The following is a 17,090-nucleotide window of genomic DNA, read 5'->3' as shown; positions in this document are numbered from 1 at the left end:
TTTCCCTCACTTTCCCTCCCTCTCCCTCACTCTCCATCTCCCTCACTCTCCCTCCCTTTTACTCCCTCGCCATTTCCCTCCCCTTCACTCCCTTTCTGTCTTTGTACATTACTTGCACACTAACTGGGTACACTTTCAATATTACACGCACACCGCATTTATTCTCAGATTCAATGCAACACATTAACCAGTCCAAGTTACAAGATAACACACACACACCTTTTTTTACGTCTCTCAGTATTAACTTTTCACGCACTCACTCACTCTCTCTCTGTCCCCCTTTTCCTCCCACTCCCTCTCTCTCCCTCTATCATCTCACCCTGCCTGTGTGCCAGCCGTGGCGCATACACTCACAGCAGCACTAGAGCTCTTAACAGGTCTTTAAAAGACTATTTACATGCTAATGTGGCCTTTACGGGAAAAATTCGAAAAGATATATTCTAACCATTATGTTTTTTTTCTCCTTTCAGATTATTAAAACAACAACAAAAGAAACAGAAGTAAGGTAAATACTACTTTGCCACTTAGTTTAAAAATTGTAAAAAGTTCATACCTTACAGTCCCCCAAAAAATGTGTTACTTCACAAACCTTCTTAATTTACATTTGTTGATAAAAACATTTCAGTATAACTTATAAGATGCAGAGATGCTTGAAAGCAAGTTACCATCAAGGGAATAGCAAATTTAATAGCAAATCACAAGGTAAGCAATGCTTACCAAATAGTGCTTTTGCTGTCTTGCACAATTTATGCAAGCCAGTAACTACTTGGAACTCTAATGATCTGCATTATATAATGGACCGTGGGGACGCTTTATATCTACAAATGCATTCTATTAACAAAGAAACACTTATGCATCCAGATGACCTGCCAAGGTATATAGACCACAATCAAGAGATATATTCACTTTTGCTACGGAATGCTTACTACGGTGATGTCCTTAAACGTTTTGATAAAGCCTACCCAGATATTAGCACAGCATTAAATGTTACTATTAATAAGCACTGTGGTGTTCTACTTTGTATGAATGTTTATGTAATAGCTATTTTCAAACATATGCAATCATACTTTGTATTTGATTCACATAGTAGGGACCATGAAGGCATGCCTCATTCAAACGGAACATGTGTTACAATTGCATTTAATTCTTTTGAAGGGCTAATTCAATATGTTATGAAACTAGCATATAACTTTACACATCAGGCTGAGCAATGTGTCCAATTTGAATTAACACCAATAGATATAAAAGTCATTAAAAGGAAATCCTTTACAAAAGCACTTACTGTGCACAAAAAAAATAGTCACCTACCGCAAGAAAGAAAAATTTGGGTACATACTACTGAATGTACTCCTAATCAGACTATAACATCAACAACAATGTCTTCTGATGATTTACTGAATAAAAGTAAGGGAGGGAATAGCAATACTAATCATTTAGCACAATTACCAGGTAATAGTAAAGCTATACAGGGAACAAATAAACAGTTTCGGAAAAGAAAAAGGGATTCAAGTACATGTCCAACTAAAGTTGTACAAAGAAAAAAAGTTAATACAGCTGAAGAAGACATTACCAACAGTCAACTAAGTGCTACTGATAATAACATACCCATATTCACGCAGGGCCAAAGACAGAAACGAGGTAAACAAATCCATACAATCATTCGCAAATTCCACCGGGAAATATTGCATGGGCCAGAGTACATTTGTACTCTTTGCAATCAACTGTGGCATAAACAAACGTTGCTAAATATACGCAGTGTTAGCCAATCCGAAATTTTCAACAAGTGTAACATTAGTAACAAGAAAACCAATTTTATTTGTAAGACTTGCTATTATTACATTCGCAAAAACAAAATACCACCATGTTCTATTGTAAATGGCATGGGGTTCCCAAATGTACCAGTTGAATTAGAATTATATGATTTAGAAGAAAGATTAGTTTCACCTAGGATACCATTCTTACAAATTCGGAGTCTGCCACGCGGTTTTCAAAAATCATTATCAGGTGCAGTAGTTAATGTACCTGCAGATGTTATGACAACTGTTACAATTTTACCAAGGCAAATTAATGACGCCATGACAATCCCAGTGAAATTAAAAAGGAAATTAATCTATAAATCATATACACATTATGAGAATATTAGACCAAATACAGTAAAAAAGGCAGCTACATGGCTAGCTAAAAATAGTACAATGTTTAATGAATATGGTGTTACGATTAACCCTGACTGGGAGTATATACCTCCAGAAATAGAATCTCACAATGAGACTTCTGAGACAAACAATTCATCTGATAGTTCTGACAACATAGAAGCTGGGAATTTGGATACTATGTTAACAAATGAAACTATTACTAGTAATTCGCTGAATGTGTTAAGTTTCGCTCCAGCTGAACATAACACGCCAAGAGGTTTATATGAGGATAAAGACTCAGAGTTTTTGGCTTTCCCTACTATTTTTTGTGGTGAACGAAGGCCTAACAATAAGGAAAGACACATACCGGTACATTATAGTACTATTTGCCAAGCAGAGTTAAGGAGTTATGATAGAAGAGTCGCTAAATCTATTACTAATGTGTTTTTTAAACTGAAGAAATTACATATTAAGCAGATCCATGGTAAAATCAACATTTCCATCAGAAAACATTTTACAGATGGAAATAAAATAACTGCTAAAGACATTAAATGTAATATTGCCAATGTTTTACAGTTTAATGAGGGTTACAAAGTATTAAAAACTATACGCAGTTCACCTCCATATTGGGAAGGTTGCAAAAAAGATATTTTTGCAATGATAAGGCAACTTGGCATACCCACTTTCTTTTTGACTTTATCTGCTGCTGAAACAAAATGGCACCATTTAATAAATATACTATTGAGAGTTAGAAACTTAAAGGAATGTACAGAGGAAGAATTCTTAAACATGTCTTGGGAAACTAAAAGTAAATTAATACAAGAAGATCCAATAACATGTGCAAGACAGTTTGACTATCAAGTTAGGAAATTCTTTAATTGTGTTTTGCTGAATGGCACTAATCCAATTGGGGAAATAGTAGACTACTTTTACAGAGTCGAATTCCAACAAAGAGGTTCTCCACATATACATGCATTACTCTGGGTAAACAAAGCACCATTGTATGGTGTTTCACCAGTGGAAGAAGTCAATAGCTTTATTGACAAATATATCACTTGTCATAAGTCTGAGAACCCTGTTTTACAACCGTTAATAAATCTACAAAGGCATGGTCACACCAAAAATTGCAGACGTAAACAGCAACGGACATGCAAATATCAATATCCAAAATATCCAATGTCAAGAACGCTCATATTAGAGCCATTAACACTTGAGGAGACAAATAAGCAATGGCAAGATAATATGAAAATAATACATGAAGCTATGAATAATACTACTTTTAATACACTTTCTTTTGAGGAATTTTTAGACTTCATTAAAATGGATGATAAAGAATATATTACTTCAATACAAACTAGCTTACAAAAAACAACTATTTTTTTGAAAAGAACACCAGGCGAATGCTTCATCAATAACTACAATAGTACTCTTTTAGAAGCTTGGCGAGCAAACATAGACTTGCAGTTTATACTGGACCCTTATGCTTGTGCAGTCTATATTATCTCATATATCAGTAAATCGCAAAGAGGAATTAGCAAAATTCTAGCGCAAGCTGCTAAAGAGGTAACAAGCAATAGTAATATCAAAGAGCAACTTAAACACATAGGAAACAAATTCCTCAACTGCACAGAAATTAGTGCTCAAGAAGCAGCATATCTAATTCTTCAAATACCATTACGGAAAAGCTCACGATCATTTGTATTTATTAATACTAGCCGTCCAGAGAAAAGAACTTATTTAATGCATGATATCGAAACTATTAATAACTTGCCCGAAAATTCAACTGACATTCAATGTGAAAATATTATTATTAAGTACTGCAAACGGCCACAATCATTAGAGATGTGCACGTTAGCAGACTATGCGGCTAATTTCAACTATGTGAAGAAAACAACACATGGGAAAGAAATAAATGATTGCGAAGATTTACTTGCAGAACAAAACTTTTACAGCTCAGATGAGGAAGAATTAGAAATAGAATGTAGTGACGGAAATAAAGAACAGAAACAGAATTATGATTATGCTTTAAATAAGCGCAGACAAGGGAAAATAATACGCTTTTGCAGATTTAGCAAAAATAATGAACCAGAAGAGTATTATAGAGAAATATTAATGTTGCACTATCCATGGAGGGAAGAAGAAAAAATACTAATCAACAAGGAAACTTACTATGACAGGTATCTGGAAGTTAAAACATTTGTTGACACACAACTAAAAATCTATAACAAACAGCATGGCGAAGTTACAAACATTATTCATGAACAGTGTCATGAAAATGTAATTTCACCTCCTCTATCACCAACTGTTAATATACAGACAGAAGACCAAAATCCAGAAAATAATAATAGATATGATTTGGCTCTAGATTTAGGAATTAGAACTACAACTGAAGAACAAAGCTCAACTAACGTTATTTTACCCAATGAAAAATACCAACAACTTATGCAAAACTTAACGGAAGAACAACTTAAATTTGTTTACCATCACTTGCATTGGTTTAAAACTACAAGCACTCCATGCTATACTTTTTGCACTGGAGGGGCTGGTGTTGGGAAAAGTTTTGTAATATCTGCACTATATCAAACTTTACTACGCTACTATAACACTAAGGCCGGTGAAAATCCTGATAATGTTTATATCTTACTTACTGCTCCAACAGGAAAGGCTGCCCATAATATTAATGGCAAAACACTGCATAGCACTTTCAAAATACCTGTGTCGCAAAGTTTGACTTATAAACAACTGAGTCATGAACATAGAACTGCTCTACAAATGGAAATGATGCATGTTAGAGTTGTTATTATTGATGAAATTTCAATGGTAGGACACAATATGTTGAATTTTATACATAACAGGCTTCAAGAAATTAAATCATCTAATGAACCATTCGGAGGAATTTCTATTTTAGCCATTGGTGACTTTTACCAATTAAAACCTGTATTTGACAGATACATTTTTCAGGATTCTACACAAATGTATGGTCCTTTAAGTGCTAACTTATGGAAAGAACATTTTAAAATTTTTGAATTAACAAAAATTATGCGCCAAAAAGAAGATCTACAATTTGCCCAATACTAAACCGATTGAGAGAAGGCAAGCATACTGAAGAAGATATTTCACAAATTAAGCAAAGGGAAATACAACCTGATGAGAGTTTATTAGAAACAATTCCATATATCATGTCAACTAATCTAGAAGTTAATGAAATTAACAAAAAGGTTTTAGAAAAACATTGCAAAGATTATCCAGTCTACATAACAGTAGCAAGCGATACCGTCAGTTCTGATTTGTCTGAAAATGTGAAAAAAACTATTCTTAAGCAACTGCCCAAAGATCCACAGAAAACAATGGGCCTTTCACATACATTACACATTGCCTTACAACTTCGTTATGATTTAAGTTGCAATGTGGATGTCAATGATGGTTTAACAAATGGCGCAACTGGTGTTGTACAATTAGTTGAATTGATTAACAATACACCTATTATTGTTTGGTTGTTATTTGACAATCCCACTATAGGACAAACAACCAGACAACAATATAAACACTTATTTCATTCACAAATACAAAATACATGGACACCAATACATGCTATAGCTAGACATTTTCAATACACTAAAAAATTTATTACCATTATACGGAAGCAATTTCCTTTACGCCAAGCATCAGCACGCACTATACATCGCACACAAGGTGCAACTCTCGAACCACTTTATATACACTTTAATAACAGCAAGATTCATCATTTGCATTATGTTGCTATTAGCAGGGCAAAATCAATACAAAATGTATATGTACACAATTTTGATGAAGGTAAAATTTTAGTACATCCACAAGTTAATGAGGAAATGCACAGATTAAGGACAGAAATGCCACTTGAAATACATATCCCACAGTTACATACATACAGTGCACATTTCAATATCATTGCACACAATATAAGATCACTACAGAAAAAATTTTCATCTATGGTAGCGGATAGGAATATATTAGAAGCAGACATTATTTGCTTAACTGAGATCAACACTACAAGAAATGCTACAGCTAATGATTTCACGATAGAACAATACCATCACATTATATTTGATAAATTTCATACATACAACACAAACCATGGAATGATTATGTACTACAAAAAAGATTTATTTATATTGCCTATTTATGAGACACTTGAAGGGATAGACATTTTACATTTTACTCTACAGATTGATAACACAGATTACCTTATTATTATTTTATACAAACCACCCCAAAAAAGTATAACTTCTCTTTTTGATTTCATCACAAATATTACGGATTTTTACCCCACACACAAATTGATTATTATAGGGGATTTCAATGTGGATGTATCTCAACAAAATGCAAACAGCAAGCAATTACTTGGATTCTTTGAAACAAAATTACAATGTCAACAAGTCATTAACAGTTACACAACTAACTACCAATCCATTTTAGATCATATATATACAAATGACCAACTACACAACTATGGTACTTTAGAATGCTATTACAGTGATCATAAAGCAATATGGGTTTGTATTTAACATGTTATATCACATTTTCTATTTCAGATGATGTCTATTGAAGAAATCATGAACATTAATACCGATGACAACAAACCATACCAGAAACCCATAAGAGTTAATGTCATCAACTGCTCAGGGAAAACTACTTACAAAAATGCTAAACAAGAGCAGAAAATTTTATTCCATTTGGCTTTAGCAGATAAAACTGGAACCATAAAATGTACTTGTTATCAAGAAAATTTATATGAGCAAACTAAAACTAACTGTGGACTACTGATACGAAACTTTATTATCAAAAACAAAACAATTTTAATTACAAAGCAAACTAAAGTAACCAAATTTCCCGCTATGACAATTGAGGAGGGCCTGATCCAACAAGCAAACAACATTTTGCATCCGCCTGCACCATCGGCTTCTCCCATCAAGGAAATAAAACGGGCAAGTCTAAAAAGTCTGATGACCGTTTCAGGGACAATAATTGCCGTAAGTATGAACACAAACATGTCATCACGTCAACTAAAAAAAAACCATTGTCTCGCATTTGAAAAGTTGGACTTATTAGTATTGTAAATGACATATCTTATGTATTTTTTCTTTTTTTAAATTGCAAGTCTAAATAGTCTTATGACTGTTTCAGGGACAATATGTGCCGGAAGTATGAACGCAAACATGTCATCATGTCTACTAAAAAAATGCATAGTTGGCTTACACACAAATTACACATTTAGTAACTTCACTAACAAGCTCAAAAAAGGTTGCATTATACACTCTTTCACACTATGTAGAAAGTAAGAGTTTTGGAAAATATAATAGGCCAGTGCTTTGGGGTATACTACAAATTCAAGTACTCTCCACAAAGCCATTTTTTTCAATAAATAATGCAATCTGTTAGAAAGGATGTTCATTTGGGTCGTGAAATATAATACATTATATTGCCATTCATACAACGCACTAGTACTATGTGTTTTTACTGTCACTATTTTATAGAATGGTTCTTTTTTGGTTTACGAAAAGGACGCAAAGACTGTCTTTACATCAATGCCTCACCCTCAGTCACCCTCACTCACCCTCAACACCTCACCCTCACTCTCCCTCAACACCTCACCCTCAACAATTCACCCTTAATGCCTCACTCACCCTCAATCTCACTCACCCTCAATCACCCTCAACACCTCCCCCTCACTCACCCTCACTCACCCTCACTAGCCCTCAACACCTCCCACTCAAAAACTCTACCCTTCTCCCTCAACTCCTCACTCACCCTCACTCTCACTCAACACCTCAACACCTCAGCCTCACCCTCACTCACCCTCAACCCCTCACCCTCAATCACTCACCCTCACTCACCCTCATCCTTACTCACCCTCAACGTCTCACCCTCACTCACCCTCAACACCTCACCCTCACTCACCCTCAACACCTCACCCTCAACAATTCACCCTTAATGCCTCACTCACCCTCAATCTCACTCACCCTCAATCACCCTCAACACCTCCCCCTCAAAAACTCAACCCTTCTCCCTCAACTCCTCAGTCACCCTCACTCTCACTCAACACCTCAACACCTCAGCCTCACCCTCACCCTCAACACCTCACCCTCACTCAATCACTCACCCTCACTCACCCACACTCACACTCATCCTTACTCACCCTCAACTTCTCACCCTCAATCTCTCACCCTCAACCCTCACTCACTCTCACTCACCCTCAACCACTCACCCTAACTCACCCTCACTCAGCCTCACTCACACTCACCCTCACGTAACACCTCATCCTCACTCACCCTCACTCACCCTCAACCCCACCCTCACTCACCCTAACCCTCACTCACCCTCAACCCCTCACCCTCAATCACTCACCCTCACCCTCACCCTCACTCATGTCATCATGTCTACTAAAAAAATGCATAGTTGGCTTACACACACATTACACCTTTAGTAACTTCATTAACAAGCTCAAAAAACATAGCATTATACACTCTTTCACTCTATGTAGAAAGTACGAGTTTTGAAAACTATAATATGCCAGCGCTTTGCTGTATACTACAAATACAAGTACTCTCTACTAAGCCATTTTTAGCAATAAATATTGCTATCTTTTAGAAAGGATGTTCAATTGGGTCGCTAAATATAATACATTATATGGCCATTCATACAACGCACTAGTAATATGTGTTTTTACAGTCACTATTTTATACAATGCTTACTTTTTGTTTAGGAAGAGAACGCAAACACTGTGTTTACCTCAATGCCTCACCCTTAGTCACCCTCACTCACCCTCAACACCTCACCCTCAACACTTCACCCTCAACGCCTCACTCACCCTCAATCTCACTCACCCTCAATCACACTCAACGCCTCACCCTCACTCACCCTCACTAGCCATCAACACCTCCCCCTCAAAAACTCAACCCTTCTCCCTCAACTCCTCAGTCACCCTCACTCTCACTCAACACCTCAGCCTCACCCTCACCCTCACCCTCACTCACCCTCAACACCTCACCCTCACTCAATCACTCACCCTCACTCACTCACACTCACCCTCATCCTTACTCACCCTCAACTTCTCAACCTCAATCACCCTCAATCTCTCACCCTCAACACTCACTCACTCTCACTCACCCTCAACCCCTCACCCTAAATCACCCTCACTCAGCCTCACTCACACTCACCCTCATCCTTACTCACCCTCACCCTCTCACCCTCACTCACCCTCACTCACCCTCACTTACATTCACCCTCACCCTCACGTAACACCTCATCCTCACTCACCCTCACTCCCCATCAACTCCTCACCCTCACTCACTCACACTCAACACCTCACACTCAATAACTCACCCTCACCCTCACTCATGTCATCATGTCTACTTAAAAAATGCATAGTTGACTTACACACACATTACACCTTTAGTAACTTCAATAACTAACTCAAAAAAATAGAATTATACACTCTTCACACTATGTAGGAAGTACGAGTTTTGAAAACTATAAGATGGCAGTGCTTTGGTGTATACTACAAACACAAGTACTCTCTACAAAGCCATTTTTGCAATAAACAATTCAATCTTTTAGAAAGGATGTTCATTTGGGTCGTGAAATATGATACATTATATTGCCTTTCATACAATGCACTAGTAATATGTGTTTTTACAGTCACTATTTAATAGAATGCTTACTTTTTGTGTAGGAAGAGGACGCAAAGACTATGTTTATCAATGGGCAAGATACCCCACTCAAATCGATTACAATAAAAGATGCAACTGATGATATAAAAGTGACACTGTGGAGAGAAGCATCACTATTTCAAATACATCTTGGAAAATATGTCACCCTGACTCACGTAACTGTACATGAATTCAATTGCCAAAAAATATTGAATACAACGCGCCATAGCAAAATGGAGGTAAGCACAACAAACAAAACCTTTTGGAATTATCTCTTTCAGCCACTCTTGGACTTTCACCCAGTCTTGCCCTTTCACCCACTCTGGCCCTTGCACCCACTCTGGACCTTTTACCCACTCGGGACCTTTCACCCACTCGGGACCTTTCACCCACTCGGGACCTTTCACCCACTCGGGACCTTTCACCCACTCGGGACCTTTCAACAACTCTGGCCCTTTCACACACTCTAGGCCTATCACCCACTCTAGACTTATCACCCACTCTAGACTTATCACCCACTCTAGACTTATCACCCACTCTAGACCTATCACCCACTCTGGACCTATCACCCACTCAAACCCTATCAACAACTGGGACCCTTTCACCTACTCAGTCCATTTCACCCAATGTGTCCCTTTCAACCACTCTGTCCCTTTCACCCACTATAGGCCTTACACAAAACATAAAGTATACAAATTTAAAAACTAATTGTTGCTTTTGTTTTCTCTCAACAGGTAACAGCCCCACCAGAGGAAAAGATGGACATTCAAATTTATGGCGTTGAAAGCACCACAGAGGAAAATAGTATTATCACAATAAAAGTGACAAACACAGACGAATATCAATCTATGCCCATCGAAAACGAGATCTTAATTAAATGGTTTATGTTAGATGAGGAAGTTGACAACATCGGGGATGCCCTTGTCCATTTTTTGCCACAAACTTTTGAAGTGGTCTTTTGTAATGGCAAAATCATAAAGATTCTGAAAGAAAAAGACGATGAAATATGTTCTGACTAAAATTTGCATGTTGCCAGGATATCTTATTTTTGTACAAAGTTAAACAATAAATATTTGTGTTTTTTTTTCAAAAATAAAAAAGTGTGGAATACAAATTTTAAAACTTCTATGGTAATTTTTTCACTACAAAAGGGAAATTATAACTAATACACTCAATTTATACAACATAGTCACACCCACATACAACATTCAGCCAATCCATTTCACATTACAAAAACATATACAAAATACACATACTTTGTAGCTTGCACGCACTACAGTAGTATGTATGAATGAGACTGTTGTTGTGCTGAATACGCCTGTGCTGGTGCAGAGTTATGTTGTGTTGTTGCTCAATGTTACTGTGGGGGGGCTGAATGATAAGATGGTATTGCTGCGTGTTGCATTGGTGGACATCACAAATTAGGTTGTTGGGAGAAGTGCAACTGTTGTTGGGATGAGTTATGCTGTGGTGGTAATAGTTGAACACTAACACAGCACCACTCATCATCAACACAGAACAACACATCACAACAACAGCATTAGTAAGCACCACACTAACATCACTCAGCAACACACCAACATCACTCTACACCACCACAACAGCATCATTCTACAACAACAACATACAAAAACACAAACACACTTTACATTAAAATAACAATTCACACATGCAAAACACTCACATATGCCAATCACACCCTCACTCACACTCACTCACCCTCAACTCATCACCCACCCTCAATTACACTCACCCTCAACACCTCACCCTCACTCTCCCTCAACGCCTCACCCTCAACGCCTCACCCACACTCACCCTCAGCCCCTCACCCTCAGCCTCAACACCTCACCCTCACTCACCCTCAACACCTCACCCTCAGTCAACCTCAACACATCACTCACCCTCACTCTCACTCATCCTCAATCACACTCAACACCTCACCCTCAACACCTCACTCACCCTCAGCCCCTCACCCTCACTCACCCTCAACTCCTCACCCTCACTCATCCTCACTCACCCTCAACACCTCACCCTCAACACCTCCCCCTCATTCTCACTCACTCACCCTCATACTCACTCACCCTCAACACACTATCACACTACAACCACACACAAACACTTACCACCACAGCATCACTTCAATCACCCTCAACACCTCCCCCTCAACCCCTTACTTACCCTCACTCTCACTCATCCTCAATCACCCTCAACACCTCACCCTCACTCACCCTCACTCAACCTCAACGCCTCACTCACCCTCAGAGCCTCACCCTCACTCACCCTCAACGCCTCACCCTGACTCACCCTCAACCTCACTCACCCTCAACGCCTCACCCTCACTCACCCTCAACACCTCACCCTCACTCACCCTCAACACACTATCACACTACAACCACACAAAAAAACAATTACCACCACAGCACCACTCATCACCACTGCAGCAAACAAAGGTCATACAATAAAAACATGTACGCTTTTAACAGTCACACACACAACAACAGCTATCAATGGGCACTTTCACCAGGCATACACACACAACAGTCATCAGTACTGCAGTAGTATGTATAAATGAGACTGTTGGTGTGCAAAATACGGATGTGGAAGTGCAGAGTGATGCTGTGTTGTTGCTCAATGGTACTGTGGGGGTGCAGAAAGATAAAGTGGTATTGCTGCGTGTTGCATTCGTGGACATCAGTGATGGCGTTGTTGGGAGAAGTGCAACTGTTGTGGTGATGAGTTATGCTGTAGTGGTAATTATTAAACACCAACACAGCACCACTCATCACTAGCACAGAACAACACATCACAACAACAGCATTACTAAGCACCACACACTCACATGCCCACACGCTCACACACCCCCACCCTCACACACATCCACACTCACACACTCTCACACATCCTCGCACACCCACTCACATTCTCAATAAGCCTCATAGCCTCACCCTCGCCAACAATCACTCACCCTCACCCTCACACCGTCACCCTCACACCATCATCCCCTCACCCTCAACACCTCACCCTCACTCACCATCAACACACTATCACACTACAACCACACAAACACTTACCACCACAGCACCACTCATCACCACCACAGCATGACTCAGCAGACAAAGGTCATACAATAAAAACATGTACGCTTTTAACAGTCACACACACAACAACAGCTATCAATGGGCACTTTCACCAGGCATACACACATAACAGTCATCAGTACTGCAGTAGTAGGTATAAATGAGACTGTTGGTGTGCGAAAGACGGATGTGGTAGTGCAGGGTGATGCTGTGTTGTTGCTCAATGGTACTGTGGGGGTGCAGAAAGATAAAGTGGTATTGCTGCGTGTTGCATTCGTGGACATCAGTGATGGCGTTGTTGGGAGAAGTGCAACTGTTGTGGTGATGAGTTATGCTGTAGTGGTAATTATTAAACACCAACACAGCACCACTCATCACTAGCACAGAACAACACATCACAACAACAGCATTACTAAGCACCACATTAACAGCACTCAGCAACACACCAACATCACTCTGCACCACCACAACAGCATCATTCAACAACAACACACTATCACACTACAACTACACACAAACACTTACCACAACAGCACCACTCACCACCACTACAACATTACTCAGCAGACAAACGACATACAATAAAAATATGGACGCTTTTAAGAAGCACACACACCAACAGCTATCAATGGACTCTTTCACCAGGCGTACATACACAACAGTCATCAGTACTGCGGTAGTATGTATGAATGAGACTGTTGGTGTGCTAAATACGGCTGTGGTGGTGCAGAGTGATGCTCTGTTGTTGCTCAATGGTACTGTGGGGGTGCAGAATGAAAAAGTGGTATTGCTGCGTGTTGCTTTCGTGGAAATCAGTGATGCCATTGTTGGGAGAAGTGCAACTGTTGTGGTGCTGAGTTATGCTGTGGTGGTAATTCTTAAACACCAACACAGCACCACTCATCACTAGCACAGAACAACACATCACAACAACAGCATTACTAAGCACCACACTAACATCACTCAGCAACACACCAACATCACTCTGCACCACCACAACAGCATCATTCAACAACAACACACTATCACACTACAACCACACACAAACACTTACCACCACAGCACCACTCATTACCACTACAGCATTACTCAGCAGACAAACGACATACAATCCAAACATGTGCGCTTTTAACAGGCACACACACTAATAGCTGGCAATGGACACTTTCACAAGGCGTACACACACAACAGTCATCAGTGCATCCTTTCACCATGCATACACCCACACAAACAGCCATCAATCCACGCTTTCAACAGTCACACACACCACCAGCCGGAAGTGCACGCTTTAGAACAACTTTTTTTACGTTGCACACACAATTACAGCTATACAAGCATGCTTTGGTGCTGTACAGTACTGCAGTTCTATGTCTAAATGAGACTGGGGGGGTTCTAAATACGGCTCTAGTGGCAAAGAGTGATGATCTCATGTTGCTCAATTGTAGTGTGGGGGTGCCGAATGTTAATAATGTGCTATTGCTGCAGAAATGGACATAAGGGATGCCGTGGAAGAGAAAAATACTACACACAAGGCAAGTGCGACCGAAAAACACGTACGGCAAACCGGAACTCAATCCATGCCAAAGAATAAAACTAAATAGCAGCCATTGATAAAATACAAAACACACTCTAATGAGAGGAGCCAGACAGAAAATAAGTGCGAGCAAAGCAAGACCGAAAACAATAATTACATTAACATCACAATAAGGAAATGCATAAACAAAAGTATAAGAACTCACTAAGGCACTCTTTCATAATATGAAAATAAAATTGTCATTACCTGTCGATCGTAGCAGCTCATTCCCTGAAATGTAGAAAATATAAAAAAAACACACAAAAAAGAGAACATAAACAGTGCATACATAATACTTTTAACTACAACAAGCAACAAACAAAAAAAATGAATAGCGGCGAAACAAGTCACATACGGGTACAAATGACACAAGAAAAAGCCAAGTCAGAGGGAAAATAAACATCACAGTGCCACCTCAGGCGAAACGAAACTACAGAAACTACATACCAGGAAGACACTAGCAAAGATTAGTCAATGCATGCCGAAGAATCAACTTAAACACGAGCCAACATTCGCATAAAGAACAAGAAAAATTCAAAACACAAGGAAAGTGAGCGCGAAATAACAACGGACGCAATTTCAAAGACATAACACATACAAAAAAAAACATTGCTTTATGTAACATTTCTAAAGATTCCCATTATTCAAACATATATCTTTTAGAACAGTACTAAAGGATATTGTAACTCAAAAGTCGATAATACACAAGGCGCAATACAAATAAAACACTCATACATCCTAATAAAACATTATTAATAATACGTATATACACACAAGTATTAATACATTCAAATTCATGTACTCAATGTTAAAAAATGTACATCTTACCAGTCAAACGACGCAGCAACAACCACGGAGGAATAACACACCTTTACCGCACGAACACTCACACCAATGTAGAAAACGCCCCGTTGACGCACGTCAAATGCAACGCTACGTCACACAACGTAGAGCTGCGATTGGCTAAAAATTACGTAACGCTAAAAATTACATCACCAGCAACAAAAAAATAGAACGCTAACATCCCTTACGTAACAAACGTAAAGGGAATACATAGCGTACTCCTCTTTACCAGAACAGAAATAAAACACAGTTAAAGTAAATACAATAAATACTTATAAAACGTATACACATACTAAAAAAAAATAATAATTACATTATAATCAACATTAACACATGCTAGAGACTCACATATGCCAATCACACCCTCAGTCACCCTCACTCACATTCACTCAACCTCACTCACCCTCAGCACCTCACCCTCACTCACCCTTAACAACTCACCCTCACTCACCCTCAAAACTTCACCCTCACTTACCCTCAATACCTCACCCTCACTCACCCTCAATACCTCACCCTCACTCACCCTCAACACCTCACTCGCCCTCAGCCCCTCATCCTCAACACCTCATGCTCACTCACCCTCACCCTCACTCACCCTCAACAACTCACAATCACTCACCCTCAACACCTCACCCTCACTCAACACCAACACCTCACCCTCAACAACTCACTCACCCTCAACACCTCACCCTCACTCACCACAACACCTTACCCTCACTCACCCACAACACCTTACCCTCACTCTCACTCACCCGCGCTCACACTCACACTCAACACCTCACCCTCACCTTCACTCACCTTCACCCTCATTCACCCTCAACACCGCACTCACTCACTCTCACTCATCCTCACTCACCCTCAAGACCTCACACTCACTGACCCTCAACACCTCACCCTCATTCACCCTCAGCCCCTCACCCTCAACACCTCACCCTTACTCACCCTCACCCTCAACACCTCAACACAATAACTATCCCTCACTCACACTCAGCCCCTCACCCTCAACAACTCACCCTCACTCACCCTCACACTCTATAACACTCAACCACTCACCCTCACTCACCCACAACACATCACCCTCACTCAACTTCAACACCTCACCCTCAACAACTCAATCACCCTCACTCACTAACGCTCCACAATCCTCACCCTCACTCAGCCTCAACACCTCACCCTCACTGACCCTCAACGCTTCACCCTCAATCAGACTCACGCACCCTCACCCACCCCCACCCTCACACACATTCACACCCTCAACATCACACATCCTCACTCACCCTCACACACCCTCACTCAACATCATGACCTCAACCACACCCTCACATGCCCCCACCCTCACACACCCCCCCACCCTTACACACACCCACACTCACCCACTCTCACACATCCTCACACACCCACACACATTCTCAATAAGACTCACACCCTCACCCTCACCCACAATCACTCACCCTCACCCTCACACCGTTACCCTCACACCATCATCCACTCACCCTCAATCACCTGATGTAAATAAATAATTTACTCTCTTAATTTCTATGCAGGTAAGTACTTAATCAATAATAACTCAGATCGGGTGAAAAAAGACAGAGTCCGTGGTGTTAGAGTTCTAAGGGTTTTATTCCTTAAAAAGGAATGGTCATGGCCAAGATATCATGTTCTGACCACCACACAGGGTGTCAGAAGGGATAGAGCGCGCTGACATTTTATTAACAGTACATAGCTTATATACTTATTGTACACCATTGAAAATAGTATAGAAGGCGTAACAGCTGAG

At 39.8% G+C, this 17,090-nt stretch overlaps 1 protein-coding gene across 1 annotated transcript; it reads left to right on the top strand.

Moving 5' to 3' along the window:
• The first annotated feature begins 6,688 nt into the window (after positions 1 to 6,688).
• On the top strand, positions 6,689 to 10,839 carry LOC147718542 (uncharacterized). The gene is made up of 3 exons (XM_086966739.1): positions 6,689 to 7,141; positions 9,844 to 10,059; positions 10,555 to 10,839. Exons 1-3 carry the CDS (start codon positions 6,704 to 6,706, stop codon positions 10,837 to 10,839), a joined length of 939 nt encoding a protein of 312 aa, XP_086822865.1. The 5' UTR covers positions 6,689 to 6,703.
• Positions 10,840 to 17,090: the final 6,251 nt, after the last annotated feature.

The sequence above is a fragment of the Lissotriton vulgaris genome, chromosome 4_1 (assembly GCF_964263255.1).
Source record: "Lissotriton vulgaris chromosome 4_1, aLisVul1.2, whole genome shotgun sequence".
NCBI lineage: Eukaryota > Metazoa > Chordata > Amphibia > Caudata > Salamandridae > Lissotriton > Lissotriton vulgaris.
Note: the sequence above shows the minus strand (reverse complement) of the source record. Positions and strands in the feature narration are given on the sequence as shown.

Bases quoted from the DNA above. Each gene is read 5' to 3' on its own strand.
- LOC147718542 (XM_086966739.1), top strand. From the start codon at position 6,704: ATGATGTCTATTGAAGAAATCATGAACATTAATACCGATGACAACAAA. The intron at 7,142-9,843 runs GTAAGTATGAAC...CTTTTTGTGTAG, and splicing joins TTTCAGGGACAATAATTGCC to GAAGAGGACGCAAAGACTAT. The intron at 10,060-10,554 runs GTAAGCACAACA...TTCTCTCAACAG, and splicing joins CGCGCCATAGCAAAATGGAG to GTAACAGCCCCACCAGAGGA.